This window comes from Corvus kubaryi, unplaced genomic scaffold, assembly GCF_017639235.1.
Source record: "Corvus kubaryi isolate FWS band 111438036 unplaced genomic scaffold, C.kubaryi_AGA036_p1.0 37249, whole genome shotgun sequence".
Lineage (NCBI taxonomy): Eukaryota > Metazoa > Chordata > Aves > Passeriformes > Corvidae > Corvus > Corvus kubaryi.
In genome coordinates this window covers 4809828-4836008 of record NW_024581072.1, presented here as the reverse complement: position 1 = coordinate 4836008, position 26181 = coordinate 4809828, and the positions used below count along the sequence as shown (strand labels likewise).

Genomic DNA, 26181 nt, shown 5'->3' with positions numbered 1-26181 from the left:
TCCTACCTTTTATTCTGGTTTGTGCAAAGGAGGCAGCAGGGTGGTAGCCCACAGAAGGCTGGCTCCCCAGTCATCAAAACTTTGCACCATTTGTAAATTCTAACAAAGGCACCAGCATTCATTGCTTACAGATTACATGACTTTTTCATTAATTAGTACTCAACACCCTGTTTGCTCATTATGTCTCTTGCTCCTCGTGCTAATCAGTCTGCAGGCACAGTTCTTCCCTCCGTCTGGCCCTGGGGTCTGTTTGGAGGAGGTGATCCTTGAGTTGGTGGTCGAGATCTCCCACTGCTGGAATTACCTTTCTCCCAGTTACTGCTCAGTCCTGACCTTACTCCTGGTGGCTCTCATCCAGACAGCTCATTCATCTTGGGATTGTCTTCCCTTTTCCTTAAAACAAACATTAGCCAAGCATGTAATGTTCACAATGCAATTGCTTAATCATAACTGTCTAGCTACATCTACTGATTGACAGCAACAAAAAAAAATTGCAAAGTTGGTTTCAGAACTTGAGGGGCTTGATACAAGATGTGCATATGCTTTTGTCTGAATTCTGAGGTCTGCAGCTGGCCTCCATCATGTGAACCGGTGCAAGGGTATGTGCAGATGGGGTGGGTGAGCTATGGTGGGTTACTGTGAGGAAATAAAACATGCTTGAGGCTCCGTATACTCAGCCTGGAGATGCTGGGAAGCAAACTGTCCCAGCTGACTGTAACAACAATGTAATACGTGCTCCTGACTATGCATACTTGGTCAGGGAAGGTGAGCCATCCTGGGTTACCACATTCATAACCTTCTCATAGGGTTATGGGGTTTTCTTGCTATTTCTTGGTTATATTCACATGTCACAGTTACTAGAAAAATCATCTTTGTGTGCTTCGTTGTCCCATGAAGTCTGTGTGAGAGCGACAAAATACCAAACTTAACTACATAGCCTCTTCACTTTTTCTGGTCTTTTTTGTTTCTTTGCCTCTCACATTTACATTCAACCTTTGAACACTGGGGGCAGAAAAACCCCAATAAACAAATGAAAAATAAGCAACCATGTGCTCACAATATTTTTGAGAAGAGACAGTTGTTTTCATTCATACTCAGTTTCTCCTTTCTCAGAGTCAAGCCTCAGTGAGGCCTTGGTAGGAGTAGGGAAGAGATTTTAGAAGGGATGTTGTAGCCCAGATGCTGTCACATGAGCATGGGTTTTCAGTAAGTAATTTTAGGCCAGTATAATACACAAGGAGGACAGTGTAGAGGTAGAATGAGAGAGGACCTGTGTGAAGCTGCAGATTGCTCAAAAGCTTTTAGTGAATGTTTCTGGACAATAATACTGTAATGAGGGAGCAGCTGGCATTTGTAGAATGCAAGCCTCTTCTTTCTGAGGGGTGGTCTGTGTGAGAGCACAAGGAGTGCTGTCATTTCATGCTTTGAGACTTGGAAGGATGCTGGTGCTGAGGGCCTCTCAGTTCCAGCTGAGTTCTTCAGAGCTACCTACAGCTCCCAGAGATAGTAATTTTCAGGAACACCTGCAAACATTCCTCTTTTTGAAAAAGAAAGCCCATTCTTTCTGTTTTAGAAGGTGTGTTGGGGTTTGTATGTTGGTGGATTTCAGTGGCAAAGATTGGCTTGCAATAATACTGACAGTTTGACAATTAAAAGAGCAGTTTCTTTCCTAAAAACTTGGGACTTTTATGAGCTTCCAGTGGAGGTTCTTCTATTGTTTTTACTGCAAAAATTGTGATAAACTGTTTCCTCTAAAACTAGTTTTTCTGTAAATTTGTCTCATTTATTTCATTGCTTTATCTGTTTGCTTAAGAAAGGTGTTAAAGTGAAGGTAAGCTTTAGGATCTGTATTAATACTTCAATAGCCAGCTTTTAAGTGGAGGTTTCCAATTAGAGGCATGTGCTTTTGACTCCTGTTCATCCTCCTCTCTCATCCCCCCATATGATGGTTCTTTAATTGCTTTCAGCTGCAGGTACTGATATGCATGAGATTCCATATTAACTTCATCCTGTTGACTAGTGATAGAGTGAGGACTACAGGAGCAAATCCTGACTATTCACGGTCACCTTCCAGTTGTATGTTCAGAAAAAAGCTCAGAGAACTCACTTGTTTCATCATTTCCTCAGGGATTGAAGTGAATCTGACCATTCTGCAATTCCCCAATGACCTTTTGGCCTTCCCCCCCAGGTTGGTGTAACATTTGTTTTTTCCCAGTCATTAGGGGCCTCCCTGATCTCCATGCTTTTTACATGCCTTTAGATGTGAGATAGAGAGGGCCTTGTCATGGCATTGCCCGTCTCTCAGTATCATTGGATTCAGCAGGTTTCATCCCATGGATTTCTAAGGCTCAAGTTCTGTTATACAATTTCTGACTAAATCATCGTCAGCTGATGGCCGTCCTTTGAACCTCCTTGAACCCTGCCTATAAGAACAGGAGGACTTTGCAGGTAAAAAACACAGGCAAAGAAGACCTCTCTCTTATCTGTTCCTGGGTACACTAAATAACCTACTCCATTCAGTACCTATCCTGTGTTTTCAGTGGTCAGCCTTTTACTGTTCATGGAGCAGTAGAAACTCTTCTTGTTATCCTTCTGATGCTTGCAGGTCTTACTTGCAGCTGAGCTTTGCCTTTCCTAATGCCACTCTTGCATGCCCAGGCAATGTTTCTAAACTCCTCCTTTGCAGCCTAACGTTGCTTTCACCTCTTGTATACTGCCTTTTAGCAGCAGAGTTCCATCATGAGTTCTTTGGCTGATACATGAACTTGATTTCCTGAGTATTGGGCCAGACTGTTCCTGTGCTTGGAGAATGTCCTTTGACCTCCTTGCTTTCTTGTGGTCCTTTACCCATCATTGCAGCTTTCAGTGGGGTCATACCTCCCAATCCCCAAATCTGCTTTCCAAAAGTCCATGGTCTGTACTCTACTGCTCACCTTTCTCTCTGCCCCCGGGGTTTAGAATTCCCCTATGTCATAGTCATTATCACTGAGGCTGCCAGTGATTTTTATATCTTTAACTGGTACTTCCCAGCTAGTGAATCGCAGATGTACTTAGCTGGACACCAGCCCAGGTTAGCCTGTCCAGTACCAATCTTAAGGAGATATTCTTTATAGAAATTCTATTCTATTCTTTTTACTGTGTGTCCCCACCTGCTCTGTTGATTTTTCAAGGAGATGTCAAGGAGATTAAGATCATTCACAAGAACCAAGACTGTGATCAAGAGCAATCCTCAAGTTGTTTAGGGTGCTCCTTCTATGTGGGAGGTCTGTAAAAAAGTCTTTTGTCATGATGCCACATTTCCTGACATCTTTTCTCATGTGGATCCACAAACCCTCACCCACCTGTTCTCCCCTGAAAGAGCTCCATATATCCAAACTAGTCTTTTGCATAAAGACACCCTTCACCTTCCCTGTATTCATTTCCTGAAGAGCATCTATTGGTCCATCACAGCTCTGTCATTCCCGCCACATCTCAGTTATTCCAGTCACGTTGTGTGGTGACTGGATGCAGAGCTCTTACTTCTCCTCCTGTGTGTTTTCAGACTGGATATGTTGCATGTACATTTCAGACAGGTGCCCCCTTCAGCCTGTAATGTTGGTCCTGAAGTGCCTCTTGTTCTTGTCACTCAGGGTCCTTTATTTTTTCTACTACTGCTCCCCAGTTCTTTACTTATCTGTGAGTCTCCCTTTCCAGCTGGAGATGTTGAGTTTGAAAGTAACATAGATGGTGAAAATTGATGTATTGCCTTGGCTAATGCTGCTGTGTAGGGAAGTGGAAAGCATAATATCCATTCATGTTGGAACCCTGAGTTCTGAGAATTTCAGTGGTGACAGACAGTGATCCTCAGAAGCACACTGCATTTGACCTGAGGCCTTGGGAAAGGCTTCCTAAATTGTGTGATAACACTGAGGTTGTTGCTGTGTTAATTAAAAGTTAAATCAATGGGCGGTATATGGAGAGATGTAGAAAAATTAGGTTTATGGGATATATGTAGCATTCACAATGACTATCTTCTGCCCATGGCAATCACTGGTACCTCCCTTGCCAAAATCTTGTGTGTTGGTTTGTGGGGTTTTGGGTCATTAAATGATTTTTTTTTTTTTTTAAGACTGTTCAAGAAAAGGAAGAGAGGAAAAGAAAGAGAGTTTGGTTACCAACTTCAAATCTTAAGATAGAATTAACAGTTTCATGAAGTGTGTTAAAGGCTGTTCTTATTACTAGGGTTGTGTTAAAAATTGCTGCTTATACTATAAGCTCTTCCGTGGCAGAATTTATTACTTTGCACTGAAAACATACTGCAGACAATAGATTTTGGCACTCCTGGGCAGAGCGCAAGGAAATGCTACTCTTTGGTTTCTTTGTTTCTTTTTTATTTAAAAACATAATTTTATTTTGGTTTGAAAGACCCTGAGTAGTAGAGGTTTTATGGATTTGGCTGGTGTTTGTAGCTCCTGCAGCTATATTCTGTTTGTATACAAATTTCTGGGTAATTAATAGTGTGATCTAATTTGTTTCCATTACATGTACGCAGTGTTAAAATTGTACTTGAATGTTTAATGTTAACTAACAGTAAAGCTTATGTCAAGAATGTATCAGGGGTTTTTTTTATACCCATTTGAATACATTTTATTGCTTCCCTACAAACACAGAAACAGACCATGCACACACACAGTCTGCTGTAGCTGGAAAAACAGAGCTATGACTTCGGCAACCTCAGTTTGCCTGTGAGCCCTCTCAACTGATTGCAGTGAGACTGATAGTGTAGCTTAGCCTTCCTGGGCTGCATCTCCTGCCATCTGATTGTTTTTAATGATTGGTTTTTTTCTGATTGTTTTTAATTCTTTTCAGTTCTTGCTGCAGACACTGTGCAGTGACACAGTGATTCGAGCAGGTGATTAAAAGGAAGTCTCTGTTTGTGAATTACTTTGCAAGAGGGTGTTTTTGAGAGAAGCCTATTCAGCAGATGTTTACTGTGTAATGATAGGTAGTTCTGCATCAAGTTCTAGGTTTTTTTGCTAGCTTCTACAGTTTTGGAGAAGTGCAGGTGAACCTTTTGTACTCATAAGTGGCCTTCAGAGTGTAGGTTGTTGAGAGAAAGCTGGAGTAGGACTATAAACAATACTTTGTTTTGTAGTGAGTTGTGGGGGTGTTGTATGACAGAGTTTAGCTAGAATGAGTTTACTGATGTGATTAGGAAACCAAGGTTACAGCACTGAGGCAGTTTATATTGGCAAAAGTGTATTCTGCTGGGAAAAACTGTCTCAGTCTCATATACAAAAATTCTCTTTAGCCTAGGTTTGCTTTTAGAAAGAAGTAGAGTATATTATTTTTTTAAAACTGTGTTCATGTTTATGTGTGTTGCATTGGCCTTTTAAAGCTGATGGTAAAGTAATAAAGTTAAAATTTGTGTGCCACTGTGCACTCTGTCGAGGCAACTCTCAGATTTTACAAGCTATTGAACAGGCAGGTATAGTTACACACACACACATTTAAAGAAAGAAAAAAATGAGCTCCCAGTAGATCATTTAGGATTTTAGTTCACTTGTTTGGTAGCTGAAGGCACTTTGCTCTCAGCCTAACATCTGATAAGCCTGTTGAGTACAGACTACACTACTCCTAGTTTTACTGGGTTTTAGTTATCTTGTAATGCCAGGTGGAACAGCACTGGGACAGGTTCACAAGCAAACTGTGCATTGCATGTTTTTGTGAATGAAGCATTTGAGGCTTCTTGATTTTCTGTTCCTTTATTTTTCCTAAATATAATGAAGTTACAAGACTGTTTTAATTAGATCAAAGGACAGTTCTGCACTGGGAAACTTTGGTTAGTCAATTTCTCTAGGTTATAGACTTAAAGTAGATGCAGTCTTTAGGACAGAGAGAAAAAATTTCTTTATATCCATCGTACTTGTGATGCTTAAAAAATGAGCAATCATTCAAGTTATTCTTCTCATGCTACTCCTCTGTTTATAGTGGAAGGAGCAAGGGGAAGTACTTCTGTTCATAGCAGAGTTGCACTGTGGCAACTTTAGTCAAAGTTGCTCCGGATGAGACAATCCCATTTACAATTGAGCTTGGTAATGTTATGCCAGCTTTTCAGGTGATGCCTCTCTTGGTCAGTTGGTGACTGCTGAGCACGGAGTTAAATGATGTCTGAGAAGGCTATGGATGCACAGAGAGGAGTATTTCTACTGTTGTGTCAGGAGTCACTAAGCAGATCTGTTGGAGACCGATCAAGGAAGCTAGCTAGCTGCAAGATTCTTGTGTACATTCTTGGTCACAGATCTCTCTCCTCATTGTATACCACCCAGGCTGCTTGTGCTTATGGCTGTTGGAGTTACGAAGTAGCAAAGAAAGGCTCAGCACGTGTGTGGTGCCTGGGCATGAATATACAAACTGCTGCATAGACAAGCTTACAGGAGAGGAGGCTGGTAATTGGAAGGCCTCTCAAATGCAGGTATCTATGGGTTAAATATTGGATGCAGTTAACAGTTCAAACATTTTTACAGGACCATTTTTAATAATCATCCTGTAGGTTTTTAAAAATAAGTTATATTGTGGTTTCATAATTGTTCCATTCAGAGGTCTTTTGTTTATCTGGTAGTGCTTCCATCAACCACCCAACCCCAGTAACAAATTAGCAAGTTGCTTTACGTTTCAGTCTACTTAGATTTTGCAACTTCATACCTTGAAAACAAATGCTGTTGTAAGTCAAAATAGGATGTCCCTTACTTTGTTGTTGGTTTTACTTAGCATATGTTTACACTAGCGTGCCTTACATCTTGCTTCTTTTGCATTCATAAAGGCTGTGCATGCTTTGTGTTCACCTTTAACCTGGGGAAAAAAGCCTGAAGCACAACCCATAGGCCACCACAAAAATGCCTTCACAGGGAAACTGGGTAAGGTTGGTTTTAATTAATTTAAATTGCCAGTTAGGGTACTATTTTGATTTATGGTTTTCAGTTTAACTTTGGAGCATTCATATAGAGAAACTTTGAATCTTACTAGTCAATAAGTCTATTTCCTATTGAACATAACATTTGAACTCTTATTTGCTAAATTTTGTGAGGAAAGAAGGTAGCTTACAGGCACATTTAAAGAATTATATAGCTGCACATTTTATTGGCTTCTTATGTTCTGTGTTTTAGTCTTTTGAAAAATTGCATGGTTTACTTTGTTTTCTTTGATAAGATCAGTTTTTATTTCTTAATTCATGATGGGCTTCTACCGAATAGAAATATAAATTAAATTAGACAACAAGCTTGTTAAAACAGTCTTGAAAGGCAGGTGTGTTTTGTCAGTATGCTGAGAATAAAGCAGCTTTGAGAAATCAGGAAATGGAAACAAAATTATTTGTGGCAAATGCAGATTTTAGCCTTTTTTTCTTGATATGTAGTATTTGTAGAACTAGTGATTTAGTATTCACTTGCACTTTGCCTTCTTTTTCCAATATGTAAAACTTAGACTGTTTTCTCCTACAATTTGTAATAAATTTCCTAACTTTGAATGAGCAAGGTATTAAACTCTTTACAATGGAAAGAGGAACAAAAGACATCAGCTTTTGAAAGAACAACCTCAACATGTCTGACTTCATTTGGTTGGCCAAGAACTTCCTTCAGAGGCTTGACTGATTCAAAAAGTTCAGGACTAGTGTTCACTGTCTGAAATATTCTACTACTTTTTGGTTTTTGTTCTAGACAACTTAGGTTTCCATTTCAAGTACATTTGAAAATAGCTTTGATTAAGTGTAAATACAGTGTCTTAATTTAAACTTAAGTATTTTTACCTGCTAGTTTCTGGTGTTCAAAGCCTCTTCTTTGGATCAGGGATTGTAAGCAAGGTTGTCCATACAATTTTTATATTGGTCCATCATGATTTTTCTTGGACAATGTGTTACTATGGCATTTCATTATTCTGCATTTTTTTTGTCCTTTGTTATGAAAGGGTTTGGAATAGAAATGCTCTCTGGAGAACTACTCAGTACTCTTATCTTTTAAAATACTGACAAGTTGAATGTACAGTCCAAAAAATGGGGCTGTATGGCTGTTTGAGTCTCAGCAGACTTCCAGATGGAAGAATCTTTCTGTATGTGTATTCTGTATGCTGTGAAGTAATGAGAAACTGTCATTATGCTGCATATTTTACAGAACCAAAGGGAGCTAAACTTCACCCTTGGTATTACCTATCCCATTAGTTTTGATGTTGGTAGTGTTAGGCCATTTGATTCCAAATTTTTAACATAGACATATGGGTGCAATCCAGCTAGTGTTGCTTAAATAGATACTTGACAGAAGGGTAAATTACCTTTCTGATGGATATTACCTGCAGTGATTTCAGAACAGGATGTTAGAGCTAATTTTGTTAATGTGCTCTTTAAAAAAAAATTTCTTTTTTGTTGAGAACCTTAGATGAGTTTTGGAAAATGTAAGGATTATTAGAAGGGAAAAACTAAATGAAGTTTAAATTTGTTATGAAAAGTAGAGGACTGAGAATAGTTGGACAAATTCATGGGGGATGGATCCATCACTCTTCACTTGTCAACACCATCCACATACAACCTGAAGATCCAGGGTCCCACAACTATTGTTTGTTGTAGCAGATAGGCTGTGCCAAAAGAAGGAGAAATGCAGTGCTATCTTCTGTGCTCACTCCAGGCTGAATTGCTATTGACCAGTACTGCAACAAGATTATCTATGTGTTCTGAAGTATCAAAGCTTCCAGAGTTCCTTTATTAGAGTTATTAATGTCTAACAAAGGTAAAATAAATGTAAACACTTTCTCCTGTTTACAAACTTAACTCATTCCATGGCTGACGGGTTTCTAATCTGGGTGTTGGATATGTATCAGAAGAGTGCTTCTGTTAACCTTTAATGATCTTGCTAAGACTTGGTAGCCTGTGGAATATGGATAGACCAATTTCTGTTTTTAAAAGGGAAAAGACAACAGTGTGCAAAAATGATGACTGACACAACCGTACTGAAAAGTTGCCCTATTTGCAATACTCAATAGGGCAGTGTGGGTGTTCTCACACTGAAAAAGAAGCATATTTAACCCTGGAAGGTTTTCACCTCTATCGTAGGGCATGTGGTTGTTTTCAGAAGAGTTTTTCTGTCTGTTGTTGTTGCTGGAGAAACTAAGGGATTTTTCCTGTATTAAATTTGGGAAGACTTTAGAAGATCTATTCTGCAATCTCCAGGGTCCAGGACAGAGAGAAATGCATTTTGAGTCAGAAAGTTAACTGTATCCTGGAAGTGATTTTGGCCCTCTCCTCTGCTCTTATGAGACCCCAGTGGGAGTACTGCGCCCAGGTCTGGGGACCTCAGTACACAGAGGGCATGGACCTGTTGAAACGCATCCAGAGGAGGGCCACAAAAATGGTCAGAGGGCTGAAGCACCCCCCCTTTGAGGAGAGGCTGAGAGTTGGGGCTGTTCAGTCTGGAGAAGAGAAGCCTCTGGAAAGACCTTATTGTGACCTTTCAAAAGGAGATTTAAAAGACGGACAGAGACTTACTGTCAAAGCTTGTAGTGACAGGACAGGGAGCAAAGGTTTTAAATTAAAAAAAATTTCTAGTTACCTAATACGCTGTTCAGATTTGAAACTTGGCAGAGGCTTGGTCTCTTGTGCCAGGCTTCTGATTTACCCTCCTTATGGATATCCTTTTAAATTAAAGAACCTTTAAAACTCAAAATCATCAGGAAAGAAACCAGATTTCTGAAATGCTGGAAACTGAAAGCAACAAACCTGATGCTTTCTGCATACCTGATTGCTGGCTGAATTACTTGTAGTTTTAACTGAGTTATGCCTGTAATAACTGTCTCTCATATTTGCACCAGATCTAAAACTGGGGACTTTATGTAACAGTTGATATCCTTCATCAGGATAGTGTAGAAGAAAAAGGTTTTGAAAATTGGACAAGAGCAAGTGACAGGGACTGGGAGCTGTGGAGATGCCTAGGCATCTTAGGAAAGGAATACCAAGATCGGACAAAGTATGCGGTAGTACATCTTGATTTTAAAAGCCAGAGTACAAAAAAAGGAGTTGTAAAGAATTCTCCATGAGAGAATCAGCACAGAATTGTTATTCTGTAAAGCTTAACGTAATTTGCTTACTGAATGTTACTCCAAAAACTTGGAACCTGCTTTTTCAGAGAAACATTCAGCTGTGTAGATGTCAAATTTTCTTCTTATTTTCTCAGAAGCTTTGTCTTCTTGATGATAATGATACTGGCTGCTTGTGATGAACCAAGTTGAGGTTCCTTGGAATGTTTCTCTCTTTGTGAAAGCCTTGTCAGTTTGAGACAGGATATATCCAGAAAGGGAGGAAAACTCTGATATTGTGGAATTGAAATCTCTATTATCTTTTACTACAAGCAGCATTGGGTTAAAAGAGTTGTTCTGTCAATCTCTTGCTCTTTTCCTCCAAAGTAACTTCCGTGTTACCATCATAGCTTGGCTTGTTCAGGGGACAGAAATATTGCTAAACATTTTCTATGATTTTTTTGAGAAGTTGGTGTGGTGTCTCTGGCTGCTGACGGCCTTAAGCTCTGTACATATGAGAAAAAGACATAAAATTGATTGTTAACATGGTTTTCTTTGAAACAAGACTGGGACAAGTGCCTACTAATTGGAACAAAACCAAAAAAGACAGGAAGAGAGAATGTTATTTCATGGCCTGTCAAATATAAATTAACTTTTTCATTTTGTTGGGGCAAGTCACTCCTTATGGATTATTAATGTAGGTTGCAGTTGTAAGCACTTAATCGGCCACATGTAGGTGAGGGATGTGGAGAATTCATACACAGTAATAGAGCACTACCTAACTCCCACTTCTCTGGTTTCTCTCTTAGACCAGTTTTGATTGTGTTCGGGTTTTTGCATTTTACCAAATAAGTTGTCTTTAGAGAGAGCTTGGGCTCTCGTTTCAAACAACTTCCTAGAGATCGCTTGATCATGCACCTTTAACCATGTTTTCAGAATTGATTCTGTTTCAAACAGATATTTGCAAGGTCAGTTCCTAAGTAGGAAATACCTCTTTATTACCCTTTGCTTTATGGTTAGATTGAATATGCAGTGAAAATAAAAGACAAAAGAATAAATAATTGAGGTGCATTTAAAACTTTGTTTCCAGGATTTCACTGACATTGGACTGGATTGCTCTTTCCTGTCTGTGTCAAAGACTACAAGAATTGGGACCAATTTTACCATTGAAGCATTCTCTTCTCCAGGCTAGGCTGGATGGGAGCTTTAAGGCTTTAATTAGAAGAATCCAATCAAAACCAAAAACCCTAACCAAAAAAACACCCCAGCCTTTGTGCAAATTAATGTTACATTTGATGAGTGATACCAAAAAGAAACAGGCAGGGGACAACAAGCTAAGGTCTAGAGTTAAAGTTGTGTTTCTATGCCTGTTTGGGGTTTTTTTGTGGTAATGATGGTTGGTTTATGTTGGTAACAATAAATGTAAGCCATGAGAAGCCCTTTATTCATTGCAGACAGAAAGTTTGTATAAGCAGTCTGATGTTTTTGAGACTAAATGAGATTCTCAAGAGAAGATTAATTTGAAGAAAATCAGTTTGATAATCTAGTTACAAATAGAGAAGAACAAACGGCTTGAAATTTCAGGTAGCTTTTGAAAAATAACTTACATTCAGGAGGCTCAGAAATTCAAGACAACTGAATCTTCAAAACCAGTAATTCAAATTCCTATAAAGATGGAAACAGTGTAGAGGATATCTGTGTGATCTTATCTGCTCATACCAGGCTTTTAATGTAGTTGTGCTTGGTATTTGCATCTCTTGCTTCAGCTCCCACACAGTGGTTGATGAAAACTGAATTCCAGGACAAGATTAAAAGATTTTATCTTTTTAAAATGCTTTGTGGCTTGCCAGTTTTATTCTTTGTTCTAGGATTGATTTACTTTCAGCAAAAGTCAGCCTTGAGTTATTGAAATACCTGTTTTCTCTCCTTTTCTAGCAGTTGCATATGCTTTATAGTAACTGTGTTTGGATGCCTTTTGGGCTTATGGTACTGCTGTTAGCCTCCTCTTGAAAGATGATAAGAACAGGCAAAAAGTTTCCTTCTTTCTAAGTAGATACTGAACTTCCTGGATAAGAGGCTCCTTATGAAAAGGCACTGTTATATTTTGGCCCTTGGGTAGTATTTTCTCTGGTGAGCTTTACCTCACTCTTCGTCTGTATAAATGAATGTTACTATGTTCTCTCTGGAATGGCATTAAATGTGCATATGAAGGTTGCGAGCATCCTTCACTAGGCTACACTTGCACAGAAGCAATCCTGATGAAACAACCTTCAGGGAACAGCAAGGAAACTGTGACTAACTACTAACTACTACCACAGGGACCAGACACCACAAACTGGAGATGCTGTTCAGAGTTTCTTAGCAATAGTGTCCTTCTCTTGCAGAATTTTAATGCAGAAAGGGAGTCTCCTTTTAGCTTGTTAATAAACTATGAATTATTTTTGTTACACATCAGAGATAACTCCAGTGTAGGAGCTGTGAATCTTACTGTACACAGGGGAGGATAGAATGGAAAATAAAACATTACTTGTCTTTAATCTCTGTGTTTTAAAGCATGAAGCTTTGTGTCTCAAGTATTCTTTGTTAGGTGGGTCTTGTAAGAGTCCTGTAGTACAGCAGTTAAGAGGAAGTATGTTTTTGTGCTTTAGCTGCAGAGGTCATATGTTTCAAGATGCAATTTAAGTTTATGTTAATTCTTCAGAAAATCACCTCAGAATTATTTGGTTATGAGAGAAGATCTAAAGAGAATGACTGCTTAGAGGGGAAGGAGCTGGTGATTGTGTCGTTCACTTGGTTCAAGTACCCGACTGCCACTTCCATGGGAGTAATCTCTTCTAAACCTGTACATCTTGTCTGCAGCAGCATGGAAATTATTTGCAGAGTGTACAGGTAGATCACCCCTTAAGAAACAGGAACGTGTTGTGGGAATGTCAGTTTTTGGAAAATTGTTTCCTCACACAAAGGTTGGCTTATATATTAGGTGTTATTTCTGTATGTCCTTAGAGCAGTTGAGATGATTGAGATTAATGTATCTATAATCAATAATCCCACAGGCACTTTTGGCTTTCTTTTGGACATACCCTTTTTAAAAGGGTAAAAGGAAGGGCCTTGGGAATTACTGACCAGTCAGCCTCACCTCTGTGCCCAGCAAGATCATGGAACAGATCCTACTGGTAGCTATTTCAAATCATAAGGAAGCCATGGAGATGCCTAGAGAGAGCCAGCAGCACTTTGCCAAGGGCAAATTGTGCCTGACTAATCTCACAGCCTTCTGTGTTGGAGTGACTGCATCAGTGGACAAGGGAAGAGCTACAGATACCTCCCTAGACTTCTGTAAAGCCTTTAACATGGTCCCGCACAGCATTCTTGTAGCTGAATTGAATAGAGAAGGATCTGATGAATGTACTGTTTGATGGATAAGACATTGGCTGGCTGGCCATGTCCAAAGAGTTCAGCATCCATGTGAAAACTAGTAACAACTGGTGTCTCTTAGGGGTCTCTACTGGGACAAATACATTTTGATACCTTAATCAATGGCATAAAAGAATTGAGCAGAACCTCAGCAAGTTTGTGGATGACACCATGCTGAGTGGTGCAGTTGATAGGCTTGATGAAGGGGTTGCCATCCATCACTAGATGGCATTGAGCGGACCCACATGAACCTCATGGCTTTTACAGGGCAAGGTCCTGCCCCCTGGCACAGTGCAATTCCCCATTTCCATAGAGACTGGTGGATGAATTGACTGAATGCAGTCCTGTGAAGAAAGATTTTGGGTGTACTTGTGGATGAACATTCACATGAGCCAGCAGTGTGTATTTACAGCTCACAACCATGTCCTCAGCTTTCTAAAGAGAAGCATGGCCAGCAGGTCGAGAGAGGTGATTCTGCTCCTTCTATTGCACTCAACTGTTGAGACCCCCATCTACAGTACTGCATCCAGCTCTGGGGTCTTTGTGGTTTTAGGGTAGATTTAGGAATATAAGGAAGAAAGTTTTAACAATGAGGTTGGAGAAACACTGGAGCTGGTTGCCCTCATGTGGATATTGTGGAGAAGTTGTAGAAGTTCCATCACAGAAAGTATTAAAGGTGAGATTGAACAGTGTTTTGCACAACCTGATCTAATGATAGGTAGACTAGATGGTATTTAAAGGTTCCTTAAAATCCAAGTGGTTCTATGATTCTCTGAAATTAGCTTGTACCCTATTGAATGAGCAGTGAATTTTCCCAGAGGACTTGAACAGTCATCTGATGTGGGTTTTTTGGTTGCAAAGTTCTTCAATGATCTCCTGGTCCTGATTTATTGTCAATTTTCCATGTTTGACACTTGCATGAGACAGCCAGAAACAGTGTGATTTTTATGAACTCAGTTCATCAGAACTAGGAGGATATAAAGGTAACAGAGTGGGAATGGTCTAAATAGCTTTTATGACACAAATAGTGTTTTTACCTTACTTGTTTAGGTAGTTCATTTTCTCCAATTGTGACTTACTACTAGGAACCAGACTTAACACCCTGCTAACATTTTGTTGATGCTTGGCTGTGTAGTCTCTTCAGTCACAGTTCACATCTTGACATTTTGAGTGTTAAGAGCACCAGTAAAATACTGGTACTGTGTTTATGGGTGTAGTAGTATTTCTGCATTAAGCTGATTTCCTGAAGGTTTATTCATGCTGTAAATATGTTCACTGGATAATTTCTTGCTGAACAGCTCCTTGAATAAACAGGAAAAACTGATCCCCAGAGCAAAGCAAATAGTTGTCAATAAGCCTATGGAAAACATTCCTTCCTTTTGTATGTGCACTGTAAAGATATGAAAACACAAATTTTAGAATACTTCATGGTTATTGAGTCTTTGGTTATTCAGTGATGCTGCATTGTTAGTTGAGGAAAAAATCTTCCAATGTTGTACTTGATACATGACTTGAGCTGCGAAACTGTAGGGTATGTGGGGAATCATGTTGCTGATGAGTTGAATCCTTCAGACACTTTATAGTGCGGAAGTGACTCACATTTTTTAACAGGTATGTGCTTAGCTTAAAAATATGCAAGTCTTTTCAGAATTTGGACCTTGCAAGGTGACCTTAGGTGGCTGCCAAAGCAGTGGCCTCTTTCCTTGTCCCAGACTGCTGTGGAGGGGGTGAAACCATATGGTTGACTCTGTGGGTTACCAGTCCATCTGAAGTGTAGTTGTTCTCATTCATCACTAAAAAACATGTAGCTGCTAAAGTTAGTGCAGAAAGCAGAAGGCAACAGCTAGGCCACGGTACTTTGTCGTATGAGGTGAGGGGGCCATTATTATAAGCTTGTTTGCAAGCACAGTGTTAAAATATTTGACAATATGTTCCCATCTCCATAGGTTTATTGGCTATCTCTTATGTGACAGTCTGGACATATAGCAATGTTAGGGTCTGGGGTCTTCTTGCTCTGCATTGATTAATTGTTTCTTACCAAGTGGCTGCCATGTGGTCATCTTCACACCATCTTAGGCTGGTTTTGGTGGGAATTTCTGTTGGTTTTATAGTCCCTGTTGAAATATGGTTCTTACAGATCATAAACCACAATCTATGGGCTGTCTACTCTAGCTATTTATTTTAAAGTAATATTTAAGTTGCTAGGTTTGTCTGTCCTATTATTGATGTTCAGATTGTTAGCTCCAGGTTTCACAATAATACTCCTTTGACTTACACAGCATAGCCTTATAGTTCAGGTAAAGTTCAGCTTGCATCCTAACAATTCAAGTTACTGTTGTCTACTTTCAAATAATATAAACTTCTCAACACAAAGGTAAAGAGCTTATAGGTGGGGTTATATTCAGATGGCTGCTGTGAAGGCCATTTTGTGAACAGTTCCTGGAGTAAGCTGTCCAGTTTGTACCTGTAAATTTAAATAAGATGTTCCTTGAAGCAGAAGTATGTAGTCTAGTAGAGACACAGCAGAAACCTCGGGTAAAAAGATCTTTATTCAGTACTGATTTATAGATGAGCTCTGTTTATGAAACTGAGGCCTGCCTCATATTTGGGCTTTTTGCTATATTAAAGTAAGTGTGTCTGTTCCTTTTTTAAGCTCTGGTATTGTTAAAATATGTCAGACTTCAAGGTTTTAAAATACAAAGTCTTCCTTTTGGGTTCCTCTCCTTTTCTCCTAAAATGTCTTGAGAGGTGTCATTCAGTCAGAAGTTTGACTGGAAGATACAGTTAGCTTATATGAACATAACATGAGCCCAGATTTCATTTTGAACTCTCAGTTGTTTCATTTTTATCCCATTTCTTGCTGGTTAGTAAGCACGCTGTGTGCTTCTCTGATAGCTGCAGAAAAAGGAAAAGCTGAGGGAGCTTTCCTTGCAGCGTGTACCATGCTTCCTGATGCTTACTGTATATAAGTTCTCACTGGGTATGTGGAATTGTGGACAGCATTCCTTGGCTGAGCATTGCGGTGGGGAAAAGGGGCTGGCAGGTTTACCAGTCAGGCTGACTGGGTGTGGAAGGGAACACCAGAACTCAGAAAACACCAGCAAACCTATGCTGTTTGCAATTTGACAAGAGCAAGGATTTCTTGACAAGTAGGGGAAGCAGGAGGAAAAGAAGGAGAGAAGTTCAGGAGGCATTTTACCTTTTTTTTCTTCTCTAGTGACTTTAGGCTGCTTCCTGGCTAGAATGTGTTCCAGAGTTTTATCTCAGCATCTTAGATAGGTGTACTCCATTTAAGCTCAGGAATTGCTTAAAATTATCAATGGAGTGCCCCATACCATGCAACTGAAAAATACTGGCTCTTCCTAGAGTGTAATACATTCTTCCAAAAAACCTAAGTTAAAGTGGATGCAAATCTATAGGAAACCAGTGGAATTTCAATTTGTTGGAGTTCATAAAAAAAGGAGTGGAAGAAAGAAGAATGGCAATCCTGGCATACATTGTATGCAGCTAGCATACAATGTAACATGTTTCTTCTTTGTGGTCAGATTTGCAAACACGGGGAAAAAAGATAAAAAGCATTATAATGTAGTCAATTTGCAGCCTTGCTCTTACTTGACCAGCCTGAGTAGCTGTATCTTTTGTTGAGCTCACCTCTAACTTTCTGTTGTAACAGCAAAGTATTCTGTTTACCCATTAAGTAACTTCTTCATTGCAGTTTGAAAGGCTCTTGAATTAGAAGGGGCATCTAAAAATCTAAATAATGTGTTGCAGGTAGAGGGACATTGTTGACTAGCACATGATAATAATCTGCAGTTGTGGTTTGCATTGTTTTGTTGGAACTTGAGGCTCCTAGATCACAGATAATTTAACCTCCCTTTCTTGTATATTTTCAAGTAGACTAGCCATCCATGGCTGTATCTCACCGGAGTATATATATATACACTCCGTTCAACTCACAGGTTTTTTAAAGGGAGCAGTTAATTAAGAGTCTAAACTTGATCCAATTCAGACTTTGTTTCCGTGCATTTCCTACTTTGCAAACTCTAGTTTGCAAATCAAACACTTAGCCCAGAACTTATCTGATTCATGCAAGTTAGTAAAACTCAACAGCTTCACTCTAGATAAAGTAGGTTTAATAGTACAGGTGTCATGCACAAATGATTTCCTAATGAGACTGGTGCTGGAGAGGGCAGTCAGTGAATATATTAATCAGTATCATTCATTTAAGCAATGAGATATTTCCATTAGCTCTGAAATTACTGAATTAAAAGGTTTGAATTCACACCTCTTTTTCCCTTGGACTAGCATTGTGTGTGTTTGGATGGTTTAAATTGGCAAGCATGAAACAGGCCATTCAAACATGATACTGATTCTCTTTTTATTACAATGCACAAGTTAGACAGAACCCATGAAATAAGACTCTTTTTGCTCTTCAGTTTTAATGTGTGGGTTTAGAAGAAAAACAATCCCTTTCCTGTGGTAGCTGGGGAGCGCAGAACTCCTTGTTTCTTGCCTGTTCCAAAAGAACTGATGTTTCTCCTGGAGTGCAACTTGTAATACTAAGCTGGGTATCTCACTTTATTTGAAGAAGGGTGTGCAAAAGAATATAACTGTGATATATGTATATATATATATATATATATATACACACACACACATATATATATAGTGCATCAATTGAAGGGCATTGCTCTCTACCCTGACTGATACCGCTAATGGTGAAGGGATGTCTTATCTGATGTTTCATGGATGCCTGTTGTCTGTTGGTGGTGTCTCAGCATAAATTGAGGCTACTGTTTTGTCACCTAGGTATTAGAAGCTGTGAGTCTGAGAAAACAACTGTTATAAGTGCCCTGTTAGTTGCACAGCATGGAGATTGTTTTGGATTGTGGGAGACAATGGAGATCGTTTTGGATTGTGGGAGAGAGGATGGGATGTTGCTTGAGAAAATGATGGGCATTAGACCTCATAGTTGCATCTCCTGAACACAGTAGCAAGAAGTGTGTTTGGAAGGTGCTGTGGGCAGTGGCCCTCATGCCACATTCTGTCCCTTACGTAGGAGTCTTTATGGCATTTTCTCCACTCTCAGTCAGCTTCGCAGAGATAATTCTTCAGTCAGAATTAAAAAGTTGATTGTAGTAGCCCTAGGATCTGCTAGCCCTGGAGTGCAATTAGTCTTGAGTTGGTCTGAAATGCCCTGTAAATTTGGGGATATGAAGGTAGTTTAACTGAGTTGGTACCTACTCCCTGCAGTCAGTGCAATGCAAATTGGCTTTTGTTCCTTTCTGTTCCTTTCTGTCCTCTGGCATCTTTAACGGTTAAACAACAATTGAAAAGCCTTTGACGCAGACTAGAGAGCTGCTGAGGTCATCTTTTGAGATTCTGACTCTGATCTTCCTTGCAGGTGGGTGAAAGGTGATTAATCTGTCAGAAAGAAAATGCTGTAAAAACACAATAACTCAGTTACTAAAAACTGCTTTTATATTTTATGTGTATATATATAAAAAATATTTTAAAGATCAGGAAAGTCCTACAGGATTTCCTGACTATGTAACTCAACATTATAGTTTGCATTGTTGTGAAGTAGAGCCTTTAGCTGGTAGTCCTCTGTGTCTGTGTCTTCAGATCTGTTACTTCTGGTGGCCCCATTCAAGGGACTGCATTATCAGTGCTGTCTTTGAAGTAAATCCTTTTCCAAAGGCAGCTTTTGGTGAGGCTGTTGGTGAGGTCAGCCAGCTCACTGGTGCAAAACAGCCAGGATGTCAGTAAAGCCTTCACTTCTCGTAGTTAGGGATTGTGTCTTATATCTTGCTATTTTACTGTAGGGTATTAGGTGACTGAAAATGAAACAAATATGTCATAAAGGCCATGAATGATCCTGTTAAGGGAAAAAAAAAGAATTGAAAGGACGACATTGCCATATTCTCTGCTAATTGCATTTGGTTGTCTGCGCAACAGTTGAGTATGACTGAAACATGGAGATAAAACCCAAGCTAGATTTTTTTTCTTGGTAATGTGGATATTGTTAGAATTGAAGCTATGGCATCATGAAAAGTGATGAGCTGCCCAGGTGTCTTTTGTTGCATTTACTAACTGGAAGCCTTGGTATTGGAGCTGTGTTGCTACTGCTGGTATCGGTTGTTATAGTTAGAAAAAAGTCAGCTTATCATTGTGACTGTGTATGTGATCACTGTTACTGAAAAGCCTATCTGTAAAGCATATAATGTAGCCTGTAATGCAAGGTCCACATTTATGAGTTTTAATTTGTTCGGGAATACGTCTTAGGTGATGTTAGGGTTAGAGGTATGCTCTGCACCACCTCTGGAAATTCCTTTCATCATCCAGATGCCTGAAACAAGTTTATATGTATTAGTTATAATTTAGCAGAACTTAACTATTTTCATTTGTTGCCTATTTTCTTATCTTAGACTAATTCAAGAGGTTGTCTTTTACTTCAATTCTGCCTCTGGTTAATGGGCAGAAAGATATCAAGCCTTTTCTTTAGCACTGTGTTCTCCTGGGTCTTCTAGCTTGCTTTTGAGCTTGAATTGATTCCAATTTCAAGAAAACCTGTGGAGTGTTTGTAGTGAAACACTTGTGGCTTGTGTAAGTCTAAATCAAGTGGGAAGGGGGCACTGCATATTTTGAACAGTGTAAAACTGGTTCTCTTTTTCCTTTTTCACCTTGAAACTTCAACTGTATAGTGATTTCTTCTTTGCCTTCCCTTCCTACAAAAAATACATAGTATGATCATGCTCTACTGTGTTCAAGCCAGTACAATGACTCCTATGGCAAAATAGTATTTTTTCTGAAGTGATAAGACAGAAAGAAGATTTGTAAACTATTTTCATATATTCCTTGGACAGAAGTCTCAGGACTGGGGTAAGCCTTTGTAGGGGCGTACTGTTCGTTTTATTCCTAGGCATAAAGTAACTTGCATAGAGACATGAAGCAGGCAGAAATTTCATCACAAGAAAACTGGACATAATTAAAACTTTGACCTTGAAATGTTCCTCTTTTATTCTTAATGTATTGCTGCAATGAGACTGCTGGTTAGTAGTTACCCAGGGTGCGGAAAATGTTCTGTAGTACAATAATACATTTGAATTGTGTAACTTCTCCTTATTTGTATATGTGCATATGTACTTTACTGCATTTGTTTATTTTGGATTGATGAACAAGCTGTAATTTTATTCTGCTTAAATGTCTTTAAAAAATACATGTGAAGACATTGGCACACTTGTAAAATGTCTCTGATGCTTATTCTGTTATCAGTCGTAGTTGTTTGGCAACTAAATCTTGGAGAAAAGAAAGTTTGCTAAATTTATCTTTATTTTTAGTGTTCACAGAAATTGGGTTATCATTTTAATTTTTTTTTCTGCCTTTCCCCCTTCTTTTCCAGGTAGTATTGGTACATCGTTTCAATGCCACTCAATCCATCAAGATCACATTTGTACTGATGACAGTGACAAGGTGAGATTTACATGAATGCTTCATTCACAAGGTGCATATGCATTGCTGGGTTTTTATATATTGCTTTTACTACACAAAGATGTATTGTTTTGTAGATATAGCAGTCAGTTTTTAGTTACTTTTTGAACTGTCTCTTGCTTAATAAGATACATATTATTCTCCAGACAATCTTTTAGAAAGTTAATGAGAAATTTTCCTTTAGTATTGTATTTTTATTTTTTCTTGTATTCCTTTGCTGTTTTAAACATTTGTGATTTGCCATATTGACACCTTCAGTTAATAAACAACAGCAATGGTTTTTCCAATTTCTAGATAAGGTAGTATGTCTTGTTTCTCCTGACTTCAGAGATTAGAGCCTAACTAAGTGTTCAAAGCCTCTTTTTTTTTTTCCACAGTAGCTGTATTTTCCTGGTTTGGAATTGGGAATTGAAGTTTTTACAGATTGGAACTTTCTGTGTGGTGCAACCTTAAAATAGCAACCTGTCTAGTCGTGTGCATGAGTTTTCCTAACTTTTTTTGCACATTTGCAGATTAGCTTGCTTGGGGTCAGTAGAATACTGGATATTAAATGTTCAATGATACTTGGATCACTACTGTAATTGTGGCACACAGACGGGAATAATTTTGACATTGAACTGTTTGTGAGACTGACTGGCTGTTGATGGTTTTACCTTAAGCTTTATTGTCCATAAATAATGCAAATTGATTAACTTTTGTTCAACATGTAATGTGTCTTACATTGTATTCAAGTATGACACTTCATAGTAAACTAACTTTTTGGCCTGACATGCCTGGAAAGGGGCATGTATTGGTCAAATTCTATAAAATTTTTCTTGGGAAGAGAAATGCAACCTGCATGGCACTGCCTTAATAAGTGCACTAATCGTTCTGTTTTGAAATTCTGGAGTAAGTTAATTTTATAGTTGTTTCACCTTATCCTAGAGCTAGACTTGTTTTCAGAAAAACTTTCTTTTACTGATCTACTGCCTTATTATCTTTTTTTCCTCTCTCACTCTCTTTCATCCAGTTTTGTGGGGATTTTTTGTTCGTTTGTTTGTGTTTTTTGGTTGTTGTTGGGTTTTTTTGTTGTTGTTTTGGGGGGTTTTCTTTGTTTGGTTTGGGTTTTTTGTGTGTGTGTGTATTTGTTTTCCTGTTGGATTTTTTTTTTTTTTGGAGGGGTTGGGTTTTTTTGGTGCGGTTTGTTTTTTTAGTTTAATTTTATTTTTAGGTACCACCCTAGATTTGGTTACTGGTTCGACCTACAGATACTGATCAAACATGCTATCCAGAACATGGCCAACATTATTTTAAGCTTCCACTTGATTATTTGGTTATCTGTATTCAACAGTATTCACTGCTTTGTTTTTTGGGCCTGTACACTTTGCACTGGAGGATTCTCGGGTGAGGAGTGGGTGGGGGAAATTTCATTTCAGAGCCATCCTATTGCACCAACATAACCATTCTTCCTTTTGTGTGCCATTATATGGAAAATCATTTCTTGCGTTACACTGATTGTCTTCCCTTAGTTTTATTTCATATCACAGCAATTAAAACTGGTTTAAATCTTGTTGGAAAATCTGTTTGTTGGGTGCTTCACTGGTTTGGGGGTAGGGGAGTAGCAAGGGGTGTGGCAGGTTACCTGGTATAAATTTCAGAAGAGCAGTTGTTTGGCACACCACCTGCCTCCATATTAGTAGAGGAACTGGGCCAAATGTTGTTTTTTTGCCTATTTAGAGATGGTGGAAGGAAACAATCTTTCTCACTGGGGTTGATTCTGCACCAACTGAGAAAGAACTTCCAACTGTAAAGTTTAGTGAAGTAGATCTAGTATAAAAAGCAGAAAGAATATGGGTTTGGGTTTATTTAAAAGACATGTTTTTCCCTCAGGTGTCAGTTTTATTTGGTAAGGGTTTTGATTTTTCTGTAAGAATACATGAAGCTGTTTGACTTCAATTTTATAACAAAGTCTAGTTGATACCTTGATAAAAATAACCACTCATTTGGAAAAACAATGAACAGTCCCCTTGTCCAGGTCCCTGTGGATAGCATCCTATCCTTCAGGAGTGTCAACCACATCACTCAGCTTGGCGTCATCTGCAGATTTGATGAGGATGCACTCGATCCCTTCACCTGTGTCACTAATGAAGATACTGAGTAACACTGGTCCCAGTACAGACCCCTGTGGCACACCACTTGTCACTGATGTCCATTGGGACTCCTAGCTTTTGGCCACTACCCTCTGGATGCCCACTGACTGGGGTTTTTTTATTTTTTTGTCAAAGGGTTTTTGTATATGGATATACTTTTTTAAAATCATAAGTAATGCTTCCGAAAAGTAGCTTGCTACAATACTAGGGTACAATTGCAATCCCCTATCATTCCTTGCTTGTATTCACATATGCCTACATTCTTGTGTCAGTTTCCGTCACAGTTTCCGCTGTGAGTTACTTTGAAAATCAAATTCTGACCTATTCTGCCCTTACTGAGAGATACCACCTGGTGGTTTTTTTGTATGAATTACCATTTAAAGAAAAAATGCAGGATTTAATTGATTTGTCTACGAATTTATTAACTGTTGGGCATTTTTGTATTTATTCTAGAAACTCTATGAAAAGCATGCATTTAAAATAGTTCGACATATCTTTGATTAGTCAATAGGCATACTTCAGCAAAATAATTTACTGCTCTTTGCCTGATCACGTGTAACCAGTTTTTGCACTTTAGAAGAAATGTAGAGGTTAATATTTGACTGGCAATCTGCATATATTTTACAGTAGTTTCTCCACAAGACCAATCGTCATTTTCTGGGCAACGGCATGAGAAAAGTTCTACACCACACATGCTAAAGGAATGTTGCAATCTTAATGAAAAAAATTCCCAGGCTTCCACCCCAATTACTTGATTTTGTTGACTTGGCACATGAGAATCTTGAATTCATGTTGAGTGACATCAGCAGGAAACCAAAGTCTAAGATTTTTCATGTGTGGACTCATTGCATTAAGAGGGACGTATCATTGTTGAGAGCATTACTGGTAGTGCTAAGAACTTGTTTAATTTTATAGCACCAAAAGCAGTCCTTCTTGTCTTACAAAGAAATCTAATATAGCATAGGTATGGAATACATTTCCCATTTTACTTGCTGTAGCAAAGTGATTAGAATTGAGATTTATGTTAAAGTAATCGCTGCTTTGGAAGTGGGAGCTTTTAAACCTCAGTGCATGAGTCAGGGTGCCCTTTTCTCTTGTTTGTAATTGCTTTCATTTTTGTTTAGAAGTATAAATATTAAATAACTGAATAAATTTCTTTATAGAGCACAGCATTTAGGGAAAGGTACCTGTAAGAAGGAACTGGTATTGCTTGGTATATTACTTTAATGCTCAAGCAGTGGACTCCTATTAGTGTTAGAGATAAATGCAAGTATATCATCCTGCAGAGCCTTTCAATCATACCAAATTTATTTAGATTTAAAAATACTTTTTTGTCCCTTGGGTGGCTGTTTCACCAGTGGTGTGCTTCCATTAAAGAATGCTAATTCATCTTGAAAAGAAAGTCCAAAGATGCAACCCTTAACTACTGTTGTGACATCTCTTTTCAGAGGTCTCATCAAGTTGTCTGTTCTGTGCAGTTAAAAACTAAATTTGACCATCCAGTAGTAATGAAAAAAAAAAATCACTATGGGGCAATCCAGTGGAATTTTTTTCACTACTACCAAAGGGTTGGTAATTATACTTTGCTTTTCTCCTTTTTAGCTTATTTTAATTTATTTTACTTTCATAGTATGTAAAGGATTTATTTTTGCTTTTTGGTTCTTATGACTGAAATACATAGCTACATAATTTATTTTACTATTTCTAACTTTTAAATTTCCCAGCTATAGTTAGTACATCTTCCACACACATTTTGTGTCACCTGCCTTAGGTGACCCTGCCTTGACAGGGAGGTTGGATGGGATGATCTCCAGAGGTCCCTTCCAACCTGAACAGTTCCGTGCTTCTGTGAATTAACTCTGATTTGCCTGTTAATGGACATCATCATGGATATCAGGTATTCGGTCTGTAATACAGAGGCCTGTCAACTCATTAAAAAGATATTTTCACAAGAAGGGAAGTATTTGTAAATTCTAATCCTGAAGTAAAAATAATCATCTTTGTGTTCCACTTTGGATGGTGCAGTGTCTGGTAGCATAAGCCTACGAAATTCACACATAGCTGAACAAAAAATGATTCACGAATTCAGACATTTGAAGGACCCGTTACATTTATTTATAAGTGATGTCTAATATAGGACTATATTCACCTCCTGTGGGGAATGTGTGAGGGACAGTACATAGAAAAACAGGAGTATTAGGAAGAATTTCTTTTGCCCCCTCCAATTTCAAAAATAGAAAAAAAATCTTCCTGTCAGTTAGGACAGGTCAGATTCATTCCTCATGGTATGTACTGTTGTCACATCCCCACGCCCTCACACTCTTAGTCCCAGTTCATTCTGTCTATGTTTACTGAGCAGCTTTATGCCTTTTTCATTTCACCTCTGGCAGCTGTAAGGATGTAATTTACCAATTTTCAACCACTTTCAGACCTACTGAATCATCTTTAGAACATTAATTCTTTATATGTGCAGTAGATGTTTTTTTTTCCTGGATCAGGGTTGGGGGAAACTTTAATTAGGCTGAGGTAGAGAGTGCAGGGAGGTTTGAAAGGTGAAAAATAAGGCGGTAATATCTTACTGAAGGGGATTAGCTCGAGTGCATCAGTTGTATGAGGCTCCATTTGCTCCCTGTGCTGATCAGTGCTGCATCTCAGAGCTCGGTCCCCCGTGGCACTGTCAGCAGAAGGCTGATCCTGTTTCTCCAGTGACTCCGAAAGGAGGTTAGAGCCAGGTGTGGTTCGGTCTCCTCAATCGACAGAACAAGAGGACGTGGCCTCAAGCTGCGCCAGCGAAGGTTCGGGTTGGACATCAGGCAGGATTTCTTCAGCGGGTGGTTAGACACTGGAACGGGCTGCCCAGGGATGCGGTGGAGTCGCCGTCGCTCAAGGTGTTTAAGGAAAGACTGAACGTGACACCCGGGGCCACGGTCTGCTTGACGAGGTGGAGACCGGTCCCAGGTTGGCCTCGGTGATCTCGGAGGTGTTTCCCGACGCAGTCAGCTCCGTGATCCTGTGAAACCGAAACTAAACAGAGGCCGACGAGGCCAGGCCGGGCGGGGGCCGCGCCGTCACCGCGCCGCGCAGGCGCGCTGGGGGTTCGGCCGCCGCCGGGCGC

At 39.1% G+C, this 26181-nt stretch overlaps 1 protein-coding gene and 1 long non-coding RNA gene across 4 annotated transcripts in view; one reads left to right on the top strand and one right to left on the bottom strand.

Annotated features, from left to right (window-relative positions):
* RNF38 (ring finger protein 38) overlaps positions 1 to 26181 on the top strand; it is a 104603-nt gene that overhangs the window by 35812 nt on the left and 42610 nt on the right. For all 3 annotated transcript variants that reach the window (XM_042023523.1, XM_042023522.1, XM_042023524.1), the window contains one exon: positions 20849 to 20919. In XM_042023523.1, the coding sequence (XP_041879457.1) occupies positions 20849 to 20919 (71 nt within the window). The remainder of the gene's footprint in view (positions 1 to 20848; positions 20920 to 26181) is intronic.
* On the bottom strand, positions 17808 to 26156 carry LOC121662410. Its single transcript, XR_006015284.1, has 2 exons — positions 25646 to 26156; positions 17808 to 18887 (listed from the first exon to the last, which is right to left on the bottom strand). It is a non-coding gene; the product is annotated as an uncharacterized LOC121662410 (long non-coding RNA).